At 48.9% G+C, this 21060-nt stretch overlaps 1 protein-coding gene across 3 annotated transcripts in view; it reads right to left on the bottom strand.

Annotated features, from left to right (window-relative positions):
- The window catches only part of LOC144107834 (agrin-like), a 516722-nt gene that overhangs the window by 24358 nt on the left and 471304 nt on the right, over window positions 1–21060 (bottom strand). For all 3 annotated transcript variants that reach the window (XM_077641040.1, XM_077641041.1, XM_077641042.1), the window contains one exon: window positions 4061–4455. In XM_077641040.1, coding sequence (XP_077497166.1) covers window positions 4061–4455 — 395 coding nt within the window. The remainder of the gene's footprint in view (window positions 1–4060; window positions 4456–21060) is intronic.

The raw sequence follows: 21060 nt of genomic DNA, 5'->3' as shown, positions 1-21060 counted from the left end.
CATTTTATTTTATCCCCGGGTTTCTGTTGGCAACGTCGTCAAGGTATGTGGTTTTTGCTCGTTTTTTATTTTCGCCTTGTAGAATTAATTATTTTTTTCTGTTTTGATAACACGCTCAAGATTACTCCGAGGCTCGTGCGAGAGGCAAAGCGAGAGGGAGGTTTCTCCCTGCAGAATATCTTTTACCTGACATCGCGTATCTGTATCGTACACCCAAATCGTCTTTTCTTTTGGCGCCCAGCTTGCTCTTTACATGCGTTTGCTTTTGCGTGTGCATATATGCTTTTGTACACTTTAGAATGTTTGCTTAAGGTGCATCAACTTCCAGCCTGTATTATGTTCTTATTGCTCCATTTTTTCAGATTTCTCAGAGCTGGAGAAAATTTTGGCCATTATTATTTGCTGGTGTCGTAGTGCTCCGTACATTGTGTGTTAAATGGTGCATACATATGCGTCTCCTGTTTGTATTCATTTAAGTGCAAAGAGCATATCTAATAAACTGAAATTACATCTGTATATCGCTGCTATCTCCCGTTATATGGGCCGGATCGGGTGACATTTTGAATTAATATTTCCTTTGTGTGTAAATTTGTAGCACATTTCATGTTCTTGTGGCGAGAGCAGCGCAGCACGAAACAAAGAAGAGAGAGGCGGGAATCAACGCTGACTAACAACCAGATTTTTAATCCACGTTCGATCAAATATATACAGCTCACTCGTGCAATAAGGAAAGGACAGAAGCATGACAAACGCATAGATGTACACATGGTAAAAGATTAGGACAACGCACGCAGATAATCAATTTCGCTGTCACGAAACGCTATCGAAAGTGTGCTGACGCATATACGTCGCTCTTTTGCCCGATGATGAAGGCTTCTTCAATCTCCCTGGTCCATTGATTAAAATACGACGGGATCACCATTGTGTTGATAAGCTGCGGAGCGCATTCATGCTCTCAGCAGTGTTTTGCTAATTCAGTGCTCATTGCGCCCTTTAGGGATATTATGTGCTCTCGAAGCCATTCATTCAAACAGTGACCTGTTTGACCAATGTAGATGCATCCGCATGACAGAGGTATTTCCTAAACCCCGCTTTTCACACATTTCACATGTTTTTTTTCCAGTGCTTTTTCTTGCATTGATTTTTCTTTGCTCGCTGTTGACTTTGGCGCAGAGGCTTCTTAATTTGTTGGGTGCTGACATGAGCTCTTTTACACCAGCTCTTGCGCCTACCTTTTTGAGACTGTGGGAAATGCCGTTAATGTAAGGAATGACCGCGTACGGCTTCCTTTCTTGTGATGTGGTTGTGACATATTTTCTGCCTCTAAGTGCTTGCATAATCCCTTCTGCGAAACTGGATAGCAGTCTCGTCGGGTAAACTGCTGCTTTGAGCCAACTGTTCTGGGCGTCAAAACTTCCTCGAACTTCATGATGACAGGATCTCGTCAATGCGGCTCTCATTGCTACTTTTGCTAAGGACTAGAAGAACTAGGACTAGAAATAACAAGTGAACTCCCAGAAAACAACGTTATGCGATTTCTTGACGACGATAGCCTTTCTAGGCGCTCACATATGCTGGCGGTACAGACCACGAAGCTAGAAGGGACTGCTCCCCTGCACACATGCGCACTCCAAGATCATCAAGCGGGGGTAGAAAAAAACCGCAAAGAGAGCCGCATTGACGAGATCCTGTCATCATGAGGGTCAAGGCAATTTTGACACCCAGAACCTTCGGCTGAAAGCAGCAGGTTGCCCGACGAGGCTGCTATCCAGTGTCGCAGAAGGGATTCTGCAAGTACCTAGAGGCAGAAAATATGTCACAACCACATCAGAATAAAGGAAGCCGTACGCGGTCATTCCTTGCATTAATATCGTTTCCCACAGTCTCAAAAGGGTAAGAGCAAGAGCTGGTGTAAAAGTGCTCCTGTCAGCAACCAACAATTTAAGAAGCCTGTGCGCCAAAGTCAACAGCGAGCAAAGAAAAAAATCAATTCAAGAAGAAACACCTAAAAAAACATGTGAAATGTGTGAAAAGCGGGGTTTATAAAATACCTCTGTCATGCGGACGCACATACATTGGTCAAACAGGGCGCTGTTTGAATAAATGGCTTCAAGAGCACAAAAGATCCCTAAAGGGCGCCATCACCAGTGAATTAGCAAAACATTGCAGAGAGCATGAATGCGCTTCGCAGATTATCAACACGATGGTCATCCCGTCGAATTTTGATCAACGGACCAGGGAGATTGAAGAAGCCTTCAACATTCGATCAAATAGCGACATATGCGTCTGCATACATTCAATACCGCTTCGTGACAGAGAAATTGATTATATGCGTGCGATGTCCTAATATTTCACCACATGTACATCTTACGCGTTTTTCATGCTTCTTTCCTTTCGTTCTTATACGAGCGAGATGTATATATTCGACGAACGCGCATTAAAAATCTGGTTGTTATTCAGCGTCGTGTCCCGCCTCTCTTTCTGTGCCGTGCTGCGCTGCTCCCGTCACAAGATCATGCACCAACCAAACCAAATTTTCATCTTCTTAAAGCACATTTCATGTAAACAGGTAAGCCTGAATGGCCTAGCCAGCAAGCATTCACGCGAGTTGACAGATGTTTTACATCACCTGTAACGTAAGCATGAGAATGAAATTTGGCACATATGACGGCATGCGGGAACATGTGACAACGGTCGTAACATTGGAGCGGAAAAGCACCTGCCGCCTCACTGCCCTGAATGTGAGCAGGGTGACAACCAGCAAGAACCCCATGTGCACAGAACATGTGATCGCTCATCCACTGATCGCCTAAGGAAGCGCGCCGTGTCGTTGATGGCATAAACTCTCCAAAAAAACCTCGAGCTTCATTGTCAAGACGGTCAAGAGAAGGTGTAGGCCAGACCTGCAATGATGCAAGATTCTTATGACTCATCGCGATCAGCTGACGAGCGGAGTCACCGAAGCATTCACAATTACCAAAAATGGTGCAGACTGCGTCAGCGCACCTTCAGTTAGATTGCTAGCAACAAAATCTCGCCCCTAGACAGCTAGAAGAGCGTTCACCTATTACCTGCGGTAGCTGATATTTCTTCTGTGTTTTTTTGCCTTTGCATCTTTTCTTATTAATTTATTGCCTTCTCTGTAGTAAAGCTGCAGTTGTTAGTAACGCTCCTGTTTGCTTTTGCTTGTCGTGTACCGTTTCTGCGCTAAATTCCCTTCAATGAAAAACCAACTAGCCCAACTTGATGTGCTTTCGAGAACGTCTTGTGTCATTCGGGGCCCATGTAGTGACGAAGTTAGTTCAATGCACGTGCACACAGAACGTATCAGCTCCGCTGTCTGCTGGCTCTGCGCTGTGTGCATGTGGTAGGAGCACTACATCGGGATAGCTGAGTAGGTAGACGACGCATACCACTTGATCAGCGACGCCAGCAAGGCATTCAAGCTGCTCAAATCGCTGCGCTTTCGACGCAGTCCGTCTCGCGCCCACCGCGCTTCTGCTGTGTTAGACGCTTTGCCCAATCGGCACACATGCAAGGAATGATGAACATTGTAGGCCATTGCCGCGGGCTCAGCTGGCGGTTGCCTACAGTTTGAATGCGTATGTCTTTCTGATTGCTTTTATTGTTCACCACGCTCTTTACAGGGCGCTGTCACGGAGGATGAGAGACACAATACGGTCTCGGTGCATCCAGGAAGCGCGAGCTTTTCGTCAGTGATCAAGTTTTTGGTGTCTACACGTTCTCTATGACCGAGTGATGTGGGTAAAGGTGTTGGTTGTATATAAAATGCGTTGTCATTGCCCGAATACATATTTTGAAGGTAGCACCTCCCAAGTTCGTAATAAGCGAGCGTTCATTATATATGAGGTCATTAAAAGTGGGCTAGACCGTATGCCGCAAACAGCGTCTGTTTATCCCCGATAATTGTATGTTTTTCTAGAGAGTTTAGACTGCGAATAAGAATAGACTGAGCGTGCATTATTTGCTTAGTGTGAGCGGGCCCTGGCATATGAAAAGCGTATCATATGGACTCAGCAAGGCCCTTGGAAACACGCACCTGGCGCCGTGCCTGAAGTGGAGGAAGGATGTTCCCCGGAAGGCGACGGGCCTCCTCTGGGCCTCGTCGAAGGCGAGCTCGCACAGGGGTCCGCCGAAGCGAGCGGGGCAGAGGCACGAATGCGCGGCCAGCTGCGGCAGGCAGATGCCGCCGTTGAGGCAGGGGCCCCCCGCGGCCCCTCCACCCAAGCACGGCGGCCCTCGGTGCTCGGAGACGCGCTCCGAGGCGGCCGCGCGACCCACCAGGTCGGTCCAGGCGTCTCCGTTGAGCACCAGACGCTGCAGCGCCCCGTCCAGGCCAGGCGAGCGGGGTCCCGCGTCGGCGCTCATCGCGGCCTCTGGCGGCAGCCCGCCAAGGAACAACGGCTGCTCCAGGTTTAGTTCGCTCAGCGGGCCCTGCGGCGCACAAGGCAGCAAAAGGCATTGCTCCATTATTTCTGCTTGGCTCCCTCCGAATGATTTTGCTTCCAAGAAATACTTCAAGAAAAAAAAAACGTCGGAAACAATTGGCAACAAAGAGTTGACAACAAAGCCGCTCTCTTGAGGAGGTCGCTGTACCCGCACCTCTGCTATGGACCTCCTGCATGTTTGTAAACAAACGAGGTGGCGCTGCAGTCGCTAGCGAGCTCGTGGTAGGCAAAAGGTCGGGGAGTGGCGTCGCGGATACGTGTTGAGCGCGGGTTTTCAAGGCTTGTAGGCGCGTTTCCAGTTTCTGCGAATCATAGCAATGGTCGATGCTTCCAACTTGGTAATTCGTTGAAGTACACGAGCTCGCGTTGGCCACGTGCGGCCTATAAAGAGAAATAGTTTGCCACTGTATTGTATATATGGTTAGTAGTAAACATGTAGAAAGCGTTCCTGCCGTTTATTCATGCGCTAGGCATTGAATAAAACAAGTTTTGACACTCTGCACTAGCCGGAATGATTTTACTTCGGGACAATAGTGAGGGAAAGTGCTGGCGTTGTTTCGTCGGAGCAGACGTGCGCTCATCATCTGTTGGCATGCGTGTCGCGCTGTGCGAAAACTGGGGACAGCGTCGTGTCTCTGATCTCCTGTCTCGCTTATAGCGCTGTTTTTAGCCGCATGACCACGCACCAGCCAAGCCGACTTGTCCTCTTGTTAAGCTGGTCGATTTGGCGAAAATTTTTTATTTCTAGAAATATTTCTTTCCTAGCCCTGAAGTCTAGTTTCGTGACGAAAAATTATAACAAAATATTGAGTACAAATTTATAAATTACGCTTTTTAGAAGTGTGGTCGTCCAAAATTGTGAGGTAATTTATTTGATTTCAGTGCCGCATTTCTTTGACCAAAGCGAAAGCGAAGATGCCATAAACGAGGGAATAAACTTTAAGGTTCGTTTTCTGACCTCTCACATTTTCTGCGACTGGATCACTCACCTTCGTAATTGGCATGAAAATCAAATGATTCAATTTGTCGCAAACTATTCCTGAGACGTTGAGGAGCGTAATAAATCTCGATTTTTTTCCCTACACGTGCAGTACTGTGTTAGTTATTTCTTGTAAGAAACGCTTTCATGTAACTATGCATGCATAAGTACTGTCATATAGAAAAAGAACTAATCGCGTCATCGTACAGAACAGGGCTTTATGTACATGCTGGCATAAAAAAACTGCCGCACTATCTACTGAATTATTTGAGACCTTGGGGGGACTTGACGACGGTGTTAATTATAATTACCCAGAACTGCACCAGGTATAGCTATAAATAAAAGGAATTACTGAAACTAGCGTAGGAATTTCATATTTGCACCAAGTTTGGTTACATATCGCATGCATGAATAACGAAAACACTTTTCATTGTCACGTCCGCTCTCAATCTTGCCACGTGTCTGTTAGTAGCACGCCTGCGGCTGCTTCTTTCCAAACAAACTTCGCGATCATGTACTACCTCATGAAACATGACACATGCATGATGCAATGAAAAAGCATATGGCATTTAGCACACTTAAGGTACGCTATTCTAAGCACACCAACGCGACCGCGCAAGATTGACACAACTTACCAGACTTCTTTCTACTCGAATGATATAATTACGTCGTCATATCAAGAAACAGTTTCAAGTAAATATTAAATGTCATAAAACGCGCCATTAAAACATGGGGTGCTATTAACAAAAAAACGCATTCCTTGGGGGTGAGTGAACCTGTCGGCGCCCCGTGCACTCCGGCTCAAGGTGATAAGTACGTGTGCAGCTGCATATGTCTTTTTTTTTCCTTGAGCAATTATCAGCCTACTATCCTGAAGTTCAGGTGAATGAACGCAGTAACTTGCATGCTATTAAGTGCATTGAGTGGCAGGGCCTATCGACTCCCAGACTTCGCGCTTTACTACCCTGGCCCAATGTCTGTTAGCCAGTTTCCGAATGCGGCATTTATGCGCGAGAAACCTATCGAGGCTAATTTAATATTTTTATGCTACTGCGCGGATCCAGCAGTGACGCAGCTGGTCAATACATGCTGCTTCTGCAGTGCACAGGCTTGAAGCAGCCGCCGGTAGCTGCGGCAGCTGCGGTAGGCACGGGCAAGCGGAACCTGTTTTGCCTACCATGCGAAAGTCGCTGCTAACATCAGCGCCACCGCATCTTCGTGACGTCGCAAGGTGAAGGAGGTCCATAGAGTCACTATTCTCTGCCTCCGCCAATGCAAATTTTCCGTACCACCCCTCAGAGCGAGGGACGGGCGGGGGGGCTCCGCTCGCTGGAGCCGGGAGAGACTTCACTCAGCGGCCACGTAGCGACATCCCGGCATTCTCGACTGAAAGCACACATACTGCCTAGGGGAAAAAATTGGCAGTGGCTTAGCTCGGCTATGCCAGGATATACATAGCGAGAGGTAAGTTTCCGTGGCTGAGCTTATTGTGGTCACTATACGTTTAGCAAAAAGATACATTGGATACACACATCTTTTATTCATTTTTCTTGGCAGAGACGAAGACTGTCCGATGATCTGTGAAGTAGCATGCAGCGGTCTCAATTTTGTCGATAAAGTTTTCCAATTTGTTAGAGCCTCTTTAGTATACAAACACTAGAGTAGTTCCCCACTGTGTAGTCTGGACGTGAGGGTCCGAAGCAAAATTGAAGTCAAACTTTTCTTTCAAACACTAAGAGTCCTGTTGAAATCACCCAAAGTCACACACAACTGAGAAACCGTGCCGTAGGCTGGTATATACGTGGCAACCACATCAATCGTATGCTTGACAGGTGTTCCCGGTGCCACGTGAACTCCTTGGATGATAATGCCACTTTTCAGAAGCCGAACACAGCAGGCTTCACCATTATTTACGGCGATCGAAGAGAGATGTCCGATAGTGGTGATACCTTGTTTCACGTACACACAGACTCCAGTGTTCTTATTTGGTTCAAGCCAGAGGGTGCTAAGAAACTCTGACAGGCCACCATTGGAAACTGAACGTGGTAACGTTTAATGCTAGAACCTTATCTAATGAGGCTATCCTAGCAGTGCTGTTCGAGGAGCTTGCGGGTATCAAATCGGATTCATAGAGCTTAGTGAGGACAGCTAGAAGAGGCGTATACAGTACTATGGGGCAAGGACGTGGATTAGCCGAAAGACGAGAATTAGGTGTGGGATTCTTCATCAGTCAGGATATAGCAGGCAACATGAAATAATTTTTCTAGTATTAACGAGAGGCTGACAGCTATTGCAATTAGGCTCAATTGGAGGCCATACAATCATGATGACCATATCGTTGAAAGCTTCTATGTACACGTTGGATTGGCAGTTAAAGTAAAATCACAGCACACTGTACTGATTCGCGACTTCAATGCGAATGTAGGCAAGCAGCAGGCTGTAGACCAGGCAGTTGGCGACTATGGCATATGTTCTAGGAATAGCAGGCGAGAGTTATAAGTAGAGCTCGCAGATAGTAATAATTTACGGATCATGAATACCTTATTCCGCAAACGAGGGAACAGGAAATGGACCTTGAAGAGCCCCAATGGTGAGACTAAAAATGAAATGGACTTGGTACTATGAACAGCATGTGGAGGCCCTCTGAAAGGTGCGTTGTAGCGACCAAAAGATGATAAGGTCTCCAATTAGCGTAGATTTGAAGAGGGATCGGATGAACGATAATCTCACAACTATCATTACGGAGTGAGACGTAGAAGTACATAGCGGTAGGATGTTTCGACAGGATACCGGCAAGCTATCTCAGAAGACGAAATATCTGATTAAGAAACGCCAAAACGTCAAGGCAGTGAACCATACAGACAGAATAGAAATGGCAGAGCTATCGATATTGATAAATAAGCGCAAGTTAGTCGTCATAAGGAAGGGTAATATGCAGAGAATCGAGCCTACTTTAAAGAACGAAGGGAGCCTAAATGCAATGAAGGAGGAACTAGGCGAGGTAAAATCCCGACGTACGCGGGGCAACGCCATTAGCAGTATGGATAAGATACGTAAAGTAGCCGAAAAGTTCTACACAAATCTGTATAGTACTGAATCTAATCAGAGCGTTAACGAGAGAGACATTAGCGCACAGCAATGCATCGTCCCGCCTGTAACGAAAGAGGAAGCAGAGAGAGCCTTAGTGTCAGATTATGACTCTTTCACTCTTCTGTGAGTAGGTATGCTATCCCGTCTTAAATCGCTAACAAGCAATTCCTGTTAGTTGCTCAAAGATGCTTGTAGTACCTCTTTAACAGGCTCCAGTTGTGAATATCAATATATCCGGTAACGTTGCCATGTGTAGATATGGAAATGAAATTTTTTAGAACTAGGAGCTTTCACCAATATGTTGAGGGCTCCTTCTCATCGGGTGCATCTGTCGCTAAGCCGTCGTCGTCGTTTCGGACGCGCGTCTTGTCTTTCATTATTTTCTGACATCGCTTTTAACTCTCCTAATGTCTGCACGTGGCAGCGATTGTGGCTCAGCTTGAGCCAGTGAGCAGGCCCATGCACTTTCCTTTTCATTGTTCCTTCAGTCGCAACAAGTTTCTCCGTTTTTATCATGTTTTTCGCGCTTCTTAAACATTAATCCACAGCACGTCGTCCCGTTTTCTGTTCTCTTAAATATCCCAATGGTCGGCATCAGGACGGCATTAGCTCGCGCTGCTTCGCGTTCCCGTCGAATGCGCTTGTCGTTCAGGGCGTGGCTGGCCAACGTTACTAGAACTTGTTCTAGTACTGTTGGACAAGGCTGCCTCCCTTTCTCGTATCGTGCATGAGGTATTGTGAGTCGTGGTGGTTTCCTCGTGGAACCCCATAAAATACCCAAGGAACCACAGATATCCGTCGGACGTCCGAACTAGATCCGAACGTCCTGTGACGTGATTGGGCGTCCATCGGACGTACGAACAGAATCCGGTTTCGGATATACTTATCTGTACGTTCATCGGACGTACGAACAGTGTCCGGTTTTGTATATCCGCATGAGAGACGAAGCGTACGTCCGAGGTATGTACGGCTGAGTATTTTCCCAGGACATGAGTATGGACGTTTTTTTATTTTTCGCACAGAAAAATTGCGCCTTTCGTGTATGCATATTGCCACAGTCCCAATCAATCCAGTGGCGCCATGCCGCGGCCGAACTGTTTTAGATGGGACTTGCCATGCCTTGCGCTCTCGAGGGGCTAGAGGTTTTCGTCTTCCTCGCACGAGCTCCCTGCTGTCTTGGACGCGTAGCACGTCTAATTAAACCTGGCTTTGAGTGCTTTGACCGTTTATAGGTGACATTTGGTGGAGGAGCCGGGTAACGATCCATGTACGCTGACCTCGAGGACACTCTTGACGTCAGTTCTCAACGCGTGGCTACAACACCAGTCCACAAGGCGAGCCGCCGCCTGCGAGGCCTACAACCAGAGTTAGGCCAACTCGCAAGACCAGCAAGGGCCATGACGTCCGCTACGGCTAGCCAGACAATTCAGCAGTCCGGGAATGCCCCGCCGTTTGTCCTTCACACACCTCGGTCGCCCCCATCATTCCACGGTGAGAGGTTTGAGGACGTCGAAGACTGGTTGGCCAGCTTTGACCGTGTGGCGGGCTTCAACGAGTGGGACGGCGAGCGCAAATTGCGGAACGTGTACTTCGCACTATAGGACTCGGCCAAGACGTGGTATGAGAACCACGAAGCTTCCTTCACTAACTGGGAGATCTTTCGCCGAGAGCTCTTAGCCACGTTCAACACCAGCGAACGAAAGGAGAAGGCTGAAATCGCCTTGCAATCGAGGTCGCAGCAGCCGAACGAGAGCGTCGCCATGTTCATCGAGGACATGACGCGACTCTTCAATCGCGCCGACCCTGCTATGCCCGAGGACAAGAAGGTACGCCACCTAATGCGCGGCATCAAATAGCAATTGTTTGCCGGACTGGTACGTGACCCGCCAAGAACGGTGGCCGACTTTGCCAAGGAGGCAACAAGCATGGAGCGGTCTCTGCATGAACGGTGCGCGCACTACGGCCGTCAGGCTAGTGTAGCAGCTGCTCACCACTGCACGCCCAAGTCGTTACCCACTGAGGAGCTTCGAGAGCTTGTGAGGAGCCTGGTGCGCGAAGAACTCGAGAAACTTCGCTTCGAAGCTCCACAGGCAAGCGTCGCTGCCATACCGGACGTGGTCCGAGATGAAGTCCGGCGAGCTGTTCAGTCGCCACCAGCTCCGCAGCCAGCGCCCTATGTGATGACGTACAGTCAAGCACTACAAAGTCATCCTGGGCCAGTGAGTCAAGCATTTTCTCCCGTCACTCCTGTGCCTTCACTGCGGTACCCAACTGCAGCTGTACCCGTCGTACCACAGGAGCCCCTGTCCACCATGAGCAAACGCGCGTTTGGCGTACGCCAAACAATAGGCCGCTCTGCTACCACTGTGGGGAGCCCGGCCACATCCTCCGCCACTGCCCCTACCGCAGAATGGGCTTAATGGGGTTTTCACCTGACGCACCTCGACCACGCTACGGAGAACGGCCGCGGGACATCAAGCAGTATCTGTCCGATAACGTGCAGCCAACGACCTCGCGGCGACGCCAGTCCCGTTCGCCATCCCCAAGGCGGTTTTCTTCGCCAAGCCGCCCGTCTTTCTCTAGCCTGTTCAGAGGCGCGTCCCCACATCGGGAAAACTGAAGACGGCGTCCCCCGGGGGGTAGGGCCGCCGCTATTGGATCAAGTCAAGAGCCTCCACCCGACGATCCGCGGCTACGATCCGACCGACGACGACCTCACCCGAAGACCTCAACGACAACGACGTGCTGCGACCGACTGGTGTCTGCTGAAATCCCAGTAATCGCTGATAATCGTGATGCGACCGCACTTGTGGACACCGGCGCTGACTTTTCTTTAATGAGCAGTCGGCTAGCTACGGCCCTCAGAAAGGTGCTGACCCCTTTGTCTAGACCCCAGATCCGCACCGCCGGCGGTCATGTGGTTACGCCAATTGGCGTCTGCAAGTCACGAATCCAGATCCGCGGTGCAACTTTCCCTGGTTGCTTTGCCGTGCTACCGGAGTGCTCCAAAGACCTGATACTTGGTTTGGATTTCCTTCGGAAGTACGGTGCTGTCATCAACCTTCAGGAGCTGGTCGTGTCATTTTCCACTCAACCCCCTGTTGGCGGCGATCCTGAGCCACGCGGGACTAAGTTAGGCGTCTTTGACGACCATGTAGTAATCCCGTCAAGAGCTAGCATGTTTGTTACCGTAGACTGCGACAACATCACTGGTACTCGTGGCATCGCTGAAACCAACATGTCGCTGCTCCTTGGTCGGCAAGTCTGTGTTGCTCGCGGAATTGTCGAGCTGAACAATGGCCGAACTGAGATCTTGGTAACCAATTTTGGCTGTGAACCTCAGTGTTTGCCTGGCAGAACAGTTATTGCGTTGTCATCTTCCCTGATACGTTTGAAGAGCACCTGAGATGCCTGCACACTGTGTTCGAAGCAATTCGGTCGGCCGGACTTTCCCTGAAGCCCGACAAGTGCCACTTCGCTTTCGAAGAGTTGAAGTTTTTGGGCCACATCGTGAGTGCTAAAGGGGTTAGCCCTGACCACGATAAGACAGCCGCTGTGGCTGCTTTTCCTGTGCCCACCGATAAGCGAAGCGTGCGCCGCTTTCTGGGTCTCTGCGCCTATTATCGGCGTTTTGTGCAGAACTTCTCCCAGATTGCTGAGCCCCTCACCCGCCTCACGAAAGATTCCGAACCGTTCTTCTGGGGCCTGAAACAACAGAAGGCTTTTGAAGACCTGCGAACTCGTCTCCAAAGTACGCCCATCCTTGGACACTTCGATGAGTCAGCCGCCACTGAACTGCACACAGACGCCAGCAACCTCGGCCTCGCTTACAACCCTCAAACGAACGGCCTCACCGAACGGCTCAACAAGCCGATCGCCGACATGATTTCCGTGTATGTTGACGCAGACCACCGCAAATGGGACGCCATACTCCCTTACGTCACATTTGCCTATAACACTGCTCTGCAAGAAACGGCACGCTTCACTCCATTTCGTTTGGTGCATGGTCGCGAAGCCACAACCATGCTGGACGCCATGTTGCTCCCGACTAGTAGTACCTCATCTGTTATGGGTGCTGCCCAATTCGTTCGTCACGCCGAGGCCGCCCGCCAACTCGCCCGACAGCACATCCGGAACAAGCAAGCCCTCGACGCTCGCCGCTATAACCTCCGCCACCGAGCTGTTAGTTACCAGCCCGGCGAACAAGTCTGGGTTTGGAGCCCAATACGCATGCGTGGGCGCTCCGAAAAGCTTCTACGCCGATATTTTGGCCCCTACGAGGTACTCCGCTATGTCAGTGAGGTCCTTGTGAAGAAGACGAAGACCTAGTGGGTGGCTACTTGTCTGCTTCTAGGTCTGTGTTTTCGCTTTTCGTTGTCTTCTCGCGTGTGGCGTGGGTCGGACAGTGCCCTCCGTGAGACCGAATGCTGACGACGCCCCTGCGGAGAAATTCCCGGCACGGTGGGCGCATTCTCAAGTGAGAAAACCAAACCGGAACCCTCAGGGGCAAGCTAGGCTTAGCTCGGCGCTGCCGAGCGAGGCCGCGCTACGCGTCTGCATGGATTCTGCGTTGCCGACGACAGCTACGCGGATGCCCGCTGTGTTGCCACCTGACGCAGCCTCCACGTCCACGCAATCGTCAGCGCCTCTGGGCCTCCAGCCTACGCCATCTTCCGATGCTACGACTTTGGCCTGTGACATGGACTGCTCTACCGCCTCCGTGCCCGTGGCACTCCCTCAAGAAACTGTGCCCGTCGCGCCAGTTCAGCATCCCCACCAAGGGTCGTCACCAGCGTCTGAGCCTCCTCCACAAATGCCTCCCGTGAGTCAAGGCTCTCTTACGCCTGCTGCGAACTCGTTCCGCGTTACCACCAAACATACATTGCGCTTTGATATGACTTCCATCCCTGCCCGGAATGTTCAAGCCACAATTGACCACGCTCTTGGCTCATCGAACTACTGCGGGTTTGTCGTCCATCGCCCATCGAACACCATCACGGTAAACTTGTCATCCTTGATGGACGCCCAGAAACTTTGCGCAGTTACGCGGACCCCCCTGGATGACAGCAAGCATGTCCCGGTGCAAATATATTTTGCATCTGGTCCTGACACGCTCCGCTGCATGGTTTATCATGTCGACAGCACGAACCCTCCCGAGGAGGTGCGCGCAAATATTCGCTGCTCAGCTCATTTTGTACTGCAAGCACGGTCTATGGGTCACCGGGGCTCATACCTGCTCATCCTGCAAGGCCCGTCGACTCTCCCGAAGTACCTTACCTACTACGGTGCGATCGTCAAACCACAGCCCTTCCGACCTCGTCGTATTTTTTGTTATCACTGCCACAAAGAAGGACATATGCAAAGTACCTGCCCTAATCCAGCAGCTGTGGCCGACATGAATGAACCAACAGATCATTGTGCCCTGTGCAAATCGCCGGACCATGACATTCGCTCCCCCACTTGTCCAAAGAAGAAGCAAGCGAAGAAGTTTCACAGGTCGCCTGCAAAAATGAATGTTCCTACAAGTAATCGCTTTGCAGCTCTCGCATGTGACGACAACGACTTCCCTGAACTTCCTTTATCTGAGCCCGCTGCTCACCATACGTCTCCTCACCAGCGTACATATGCACAAGCGGCTCACATTCCCGGATCAAATGGTACGCCAAAACGTCCAGTGCATCCATCACATGTGGATACCACAGACGAAGACACAGCTTTAGACAATGCAATCGCAGAGGCTCGCCGCCGACTAGACGAACTCACCCAGCGCCGGGAACAGCGTCGTTCTCAATCCTCTCGAAGAATTCTAATATCTCGGGAGCAATCATCAGAGGAATCACCTAGGGTAATCACTAGCCCACAATCAGGTGCCGACCACCTGTTAGCCGTGACTACCTCGACAGTGGATAAGATATTAACAGACGAAGACACAGCTTTAGACAATGCAATCGCAGAGGCTCGCCGCCGACTAGACGAACTCACCCAGCGCCGGGAACAGCGTCGTTCTCAATCCTCTCGAAGAATTCTAATATCTCGGGAGCAATCATCAGAGGAATCACCTAGGGTAATCACTAGCCCACAATCAGGTGCCGACCACCTGTTAGCCGTGACTACCTCGACAGTGGATAAGATATTAACGCTGATGAAGCAGGTGACATCCCTCATCGTGGAAGCTCTTCGGCCTCGGTCATGGATAGCGCATCATCATCGGTGGTGCTGCAGTGGAACTGTCGAGGATTCGCTAATAAGGCCTCTGAAGTGAACATCCGCCTTCGCGACGGAAAGCTGAGGGCATGGGCGTTCCTACTGCAAGAGCATAATTGACTCCCACGCCTTTCAAGTTTCTGCGCATACCATTCACCCTCTATCCCTGATCGCCGTTGCACCGGCTCCTCCCTCAGCCCAGGTAAATCTGGAATTTATATTCACAGTTCAGTTCCGCACACACCGCTCGACCTTTCACGGTGGTGCAACACACGTCAAGGGGTTGTCGCCCTTCTCGTAAAACCTGCACGCACACCCCTTATTATAGTTTCTTTTTATAGTCGTCCTGGCTCCCCATCTCCCAATCTGGGATGGGTTCGTTTTCTACGTTCTACCAACTCGGGTATCCCTATTCTAGTTGGTGGTGACTTCAACGGCGCACGCACTGCGTGGGGTTACCCATCGGATTCCTCAAGAGGTGCACACATCCAAGGGAGCTTTCCGGATCATTCCTTTCAACTTTTAAACCACCCGATTACTTCTACCCGCCCACGAGGTGGCCAGTATTAACCTGATTTGACTTGGTGGTTAGGCCCCGGTAACCTTCGTTGGGCTGTTGATTCTGATACTTGGGGTAGCGATCACAGCCCTATTTTTATCTCCCTCACGCCTACGCGTCTGCGGAAAATACGCCGCACTGTACGGATAACATTATGGGACTCTGTACGCGCAGACAATCATTTATCTACATTCAACCCCTCTTCAGCATTGTCTACTCTATCTGCTGTTCTCGCTACTCACACTATTACCACTACTGTAAATGAAGACGACCCAAACCCGGACATACATCTCTTGAATCTGTGGACTCTTCGTCGCCAGGCGGATCTTTACGCTTCGTCACCCCGATGACCCTTCGGCTCTTCCTACTCTTCACCGCGCTACCGCACGGGCGCGGCGCTATGCAAAGCGGCTAGGCAGGCAACGCTGGGCTGCATGGTGTGCCCGCCTGTCCTCTACGCAGGGCAATCGACATCTTTAGAGAGTGTTTCACGCCATGGAGCGCCCTTCTCAGGTTGCAGATTACACAGAGAGCATTCGCCTTGCGCTAAATGTGGATGAGGACACATTTGCACAACAAGCGGCCCGTCAATTTTTTCCAAACCATGACTGCACCGCTACGTCTCCACCTAACTTATCGGTAACAGAGCCCCCCGATGGGATTACTTCTGACCTCACCATGGCAGAGCTGCTGGCCTCCATTGAACGTTTAAAAACTACTTCTACTCCCGGGCACGACGGCATACCTAACTCCTTATTCCGTTACTTGGAAGGGAGGGCTTTGCAAACCCTACTTGATACTTTTAACGAAGTGTGGCTTTCTGGCGTCATGCCGGGAGACTGGAAGCATTCTATCGTGGTTCCAATACCCAAGCCAGGTCAGCCTCCAGTATCTCTCTCGGCCCTTCGTCCAATTTCCCTTACGCCTACCATCTGCAAGCTTTATGAAAACATTCTAGCCGCACGCTTGTCGTGGTGGCCGGAATCCCATGATTGTTACCCAGATTCCCAAATTGGTTTCCGCCCACAAATTGGAACGGAGGACGGCCTTGCTACTTTGGCTGCTGACGTGCTTGACCACTGTCCGCAGAGTCACTTTGTACGAACCGTAATCGCTACAGACATAACAAAGGCATATGATAACATCCTTCACTCTGCCATTCTTGCCTCCCTTCAAAGTCTTGGTCTCCCTCACCGGTTCCACCTCTCCATTCACGCCTTTTTAGCAAATCGAACCTTCAGCGTGCGTGTCCACGGAAAGCCTTTTGGTAATTTCACTTCCAAAAGAGGAGTGCCGCAGGGCTGCGTTCTCGCCCCCACATTATTTAATGTGGATTTAATTCCTCTTGTTCGAGCCCTAGAGACCATCCCTTCCATCCGCGTGCTTGCATATGCCGATGATATCACCTTGTGGTGCTGTCATCCAGATGCGTCTATTCATCAGTCGGTCCTTCAACACGCGCTGGATGTACTGACATCTCGGCTCCCAGCTCTGGGTCTAACACTCTCTCCAACCATATCATGTTTCATTCGAATTGGAAATAAAGCCGCCCTACGGAAAGCTCCCCATTTAAATTTTACGGTACATAATTTCCTGATTCCTCAGGTAGAAACTGTTCGTATTCTTGGTCTTCTCCTCAATACATCTGGGAATGGCACCCCGTGGCTGACAGCCACCCGTAAATCGGCTCACGCTACTCTAGGTCTGATTCGTCGCATAGCTATGCGCTCTGGTGGCGCACGTGCTCATACGGCCCGCCAGCTTGTGCGCTCTATCCTTCAGCCACGGATAGTATATCAGGCACAATTTCAACGTCTCACCCGCAGACAGTGGTACTCCCTAGAAGCTATCAATCGTGAGGCTGTGCGCGTCATAGCATATCTGCCCCGTTTAACACCCATACCTGTGCTACAGGAGTTGGCCCAACTTAATACACTCAGTGAAATCATCGACCAACGGGTGGCAAATAGAGCTCGAAAACAGTCTCTCAAACTTCATCATTTAAAATCACTTCCACCGTGGTCCTATTGCCAGCTCACTGACAATCGCCCCACTGTTTCCCCGTCGGTATCAGCAGCGTATCTGCCTGAAGGGTGCATATTATACACGGATGCATCACATTCTGCAGAGAGGGGTGTTACCGCTGTGTATAGTCCATCTCATCCGCATCTCAACTCTCGCGCGACGTATACTGCGGATACGTGCACTCCCCTGGCATTGAAACTTCAAGCCATTTATAATGCCATTGCTTCCCTTCCGCTCGTTCCAACATTCAATACAGTTCATATTTACACCGACTCCCGCGCCGCCCTTAAACAGCTTAAGGCTGTTCGACGAACGTTCCAGATTTCACAATCTATTCATGTGCTCTGCGCAAAGTATCCATGTCCTGTGCGCATACACTGGATTCGCGGCCATGCCCAGGATCCACATAACATTCAAGCGGATGCTATGACTCATCTTCATACATTAGACGATCCGCCACCTCCCCTCTTCCCCCAGATCCGCTCCTGTGCCATGTTTCCGATTCCGAAGTTCTGCGCCAGCGAACACGCGCTCTAATTCCTGCGTGTTCGCACCCTCTCCCCCGTTGTCTTACTCGGCAGGAGGAGGTATCCGTGCGCCGGATTCGAGCAGGGGCCGCTCTGACACCATCTGTCCGTCATCGGTGGCGTGCCAAAGATCTGCCAGTACCTGACAGGTGCCCTCACTCTAGCGCTGCACCGGACATTTGTGATGTGTGGCACTTGTTGTGGACGTGCCCAGCGACGACTGCTATCAGAAAACGGCTCCTCAGGGAGGTGGGCCTGCGGTGGAACCGCGAAAGTGACTACGTGAAGTGGACTATGGACAACCGTTTCATTAACAACCTCTGCGACTACCTCAGCGCAACGGTTCTTCACTCCTTCCTTTAACTTTCACTCCCGTGCATTCCTTCCCCCCTTTCCTTTTTTCAACTTATGCCTCATGGCACAGTCAACATTGCGGCGCCGTTGTCATTTTGATGTGTAGCGTGGTGCTGGTTTAGATCTTTGTTATTTCCAAAGCGTGGTTTTGTTTGGTCTGCGGACAAAAGTGGTGTGGCACTTGAGCAATTCGAAAGACGCAGGAAGCGCCTGAAGCTCTTCTGGAACGCTGGAATGCCGTACTGCGCCGACTGTGGATGAAAAAAAGGCTTAGTGTGAATGCCATAGGTGGTTGCTTATGAAAGTGAGTAGTACACTGCTTGAAAATTACTTTTTGGCAATGCAGAAGGATCATATAGCATTCGTTCGTAAGAGACTGGGGTTGAAAGCACGAGGCGATGGCTTCTTTGTTAGCAGCGAACATCCCATTCTTTCCGCGCAAAATGTGTGATATACTGTGCCAGTTCACTTTCTACCATCGCTATAGATAATCTGATTTAGGTGCACTTTTTGCTCAAAATTTTTTCATCATAATCAGTTTCAAGGTTTTTTATACCTCATTCATCTACTAATTTTCATGTCATGCTTTGTGTTGAAAAATGAGTGCTATTTCACTATTTCCTGTGTGATCTGTTTTTCCGCGGCGGCGTGAAGATAGAATTGTTGGTACTGGCTGTGCTCCGAGACTTGTTGAATACATAAATGCATTTGTACTCCTGTCACACTGGATTTGAAACAGTTGACATTCAGTACATGAAGTGCCATTCAGCTTCCTTTGGTAAAACAGTGTCTGGTAAAACGGTGCCATTGTCTAGTGATAGCAGTATCAGTAAAAAAACATGCATGATATGAAAGTTATACTAAACACCTAAATTTTATTGTCAGTATACTTATTCTTTCTACATTCATTTAAAGGCTATAAATTTTGATGTAAAATGCTTTCTTGAGACATGATATGTAATAGGAGTGCTTTGTTAGCACTTCTGTTAATTGGTTGACGTTTCCTTAGGCTACTGCATTTTTGCACGAGTTTGACAAGACTGATGTTTGTTGCTTTGTGTTTTCAGAAATTCTGTGGGTGGGAAGATTATGGATGTGCTTTCCAAGCTCGTCATACCTGAAGTCCGATATTTTACGAATATAAGCCACTCCTCTGCTTATGTACATCAACGGCAATAAAATATACATGCTGCACTTTAAAATGTTTTTCATTTTATTGCCTCGCGGGGTGAAAAAAGCATGCATGCACCATATATTCAACTATCCGTGAAAGATCCGGCAACGTACGTCCTCAAACGGACGTCCGACGGCGAGACAAACGTATACCTTTGGACTCCCATCGGACGGCCGACGGACGTCCACCGGCTGTTTGCGGATGTTCAGCGGACGTACGGAGCATCCGAAACGGACCTCCGTCGGCAGTCTCTCCAGGGAGAGACATTGACTGATCCGATTGACATTGCACGCCATTTTAATTCTTTTTTTCACAGCGTATTCTCTGAAGCAGGTGTTCAAACTGTACAAAGCGCGTCATATTTTCCTGTATCGGAGGTTGACTTTGTTAGCCTCCCTGGTGTATTTGCTTTGCTTTTAGAACTGAAACCTAAAACTTCTTCTGGTCCCGATAATTTACCAAATGTATTTTTGCGACGCTATGCCGAAATAATTGCGAAGTTTCTTTTTGTGTTGTTTAAAAAATCTCTGCTGTCATCAAAACTTCCGGTTGAATGGAAGACTGCTCGAGTTATTCCCATCTTTAAAAAAGGAGACTGCACATTACTACAAAATTACCGTCCTATTTCTTTAACTACCGCATGCTGTAAAATGCTCGAACATATAATTGCTAAACATATTAACAAATTTCTTGAAGAACACTCCATATTAAGCGACTTTCAGCATGGGTTTAGAAAGGGCTATTCTACAATAACACAATTAGTTACAATAGTACACACTTTTGCTAACACAGTGGATATGAATGGTCAAATAGACACCATATTTATGGATTTTAGCAAAGCATTTGATAAAGTTCACCACGGAAAACTCATTCAAAAACTAAAAAACATTAATCTTCCAGACATTTTAATATCGTGGATTCAAGATTACCTCACGAATAGAGTGCAATTTGTTTCAGTCGATGGGTGCAGCTCCAGTTGTCTCCCAGTCACCTCTGGGGTGCCCCAAGGAAGCGTCTTGGGGCCTTTGCTTTTTCAGATTTACATCAATGATATTGTTAATGTGGTTACTCCAGGAACTCATATTCGCTTGTTTGCTGATGATTGTGTCGTTTTCCGTCAAATTACGTGTACTAACGATCAAAACGAACTTGACCAGTGTCTTCGAAATGTTCTTGATTGGCGCAGTGAGTTTTCCATGGTTCTTAACACTGAAAAAACAGTTTCAATGCAAATAACACATAAAAAGAACCCAATTAACCACGTGTATACACTCGGATCATCAACACTAAAGCAGGTTAATAGCTACAAATATCTAGGTGTAACAATCACAAGCAGTCTTTCCTGGAACTCACATATAGATAACATATGCTCCTCTGCATTTAAAAAGCTTTGTTTTCTGAGGCATAAACTAAGAAATTCACCTTCTCACGTAAAACTGCTAACGTATAACGCTTACATCAGGCCAAAGCTTGAGTATGCTTCGGTTGTTTGGGACCCATTCACTAAACTTAACATATATAAATTAGAAAGGGTTCAGAGAAAAGCTGTTAGGTTTATCTATTCCAAATTTAAAATCACCGACTCCCCCACTGACCTCATGGCGGCTAACAATATTGAAACACTTGAAACGCGAAGAGGAAAATATCGCCTTGAGTTTCTTTATTCTTTACTTAACCAT

Source organism: Amblyomma americanum, chromosome 10 (genome assembly GCF_052857255.1).
Source record: "Amblyomma americanum isolate KBUSLIRL-KWMA chromosome 10, ASM5285725v1, whole genome shotgun sequence".
NCBI lineage: Eukaryota > Metazoa > Arthropoda > Arachnida > Ixodida > Ixodidae > Amblyomma > Amblyomma americanum.
Note: the sequence above shows the minus strand (reverse complement) of the source record. Positions and strands in the feature narration are given on the sequence as shown.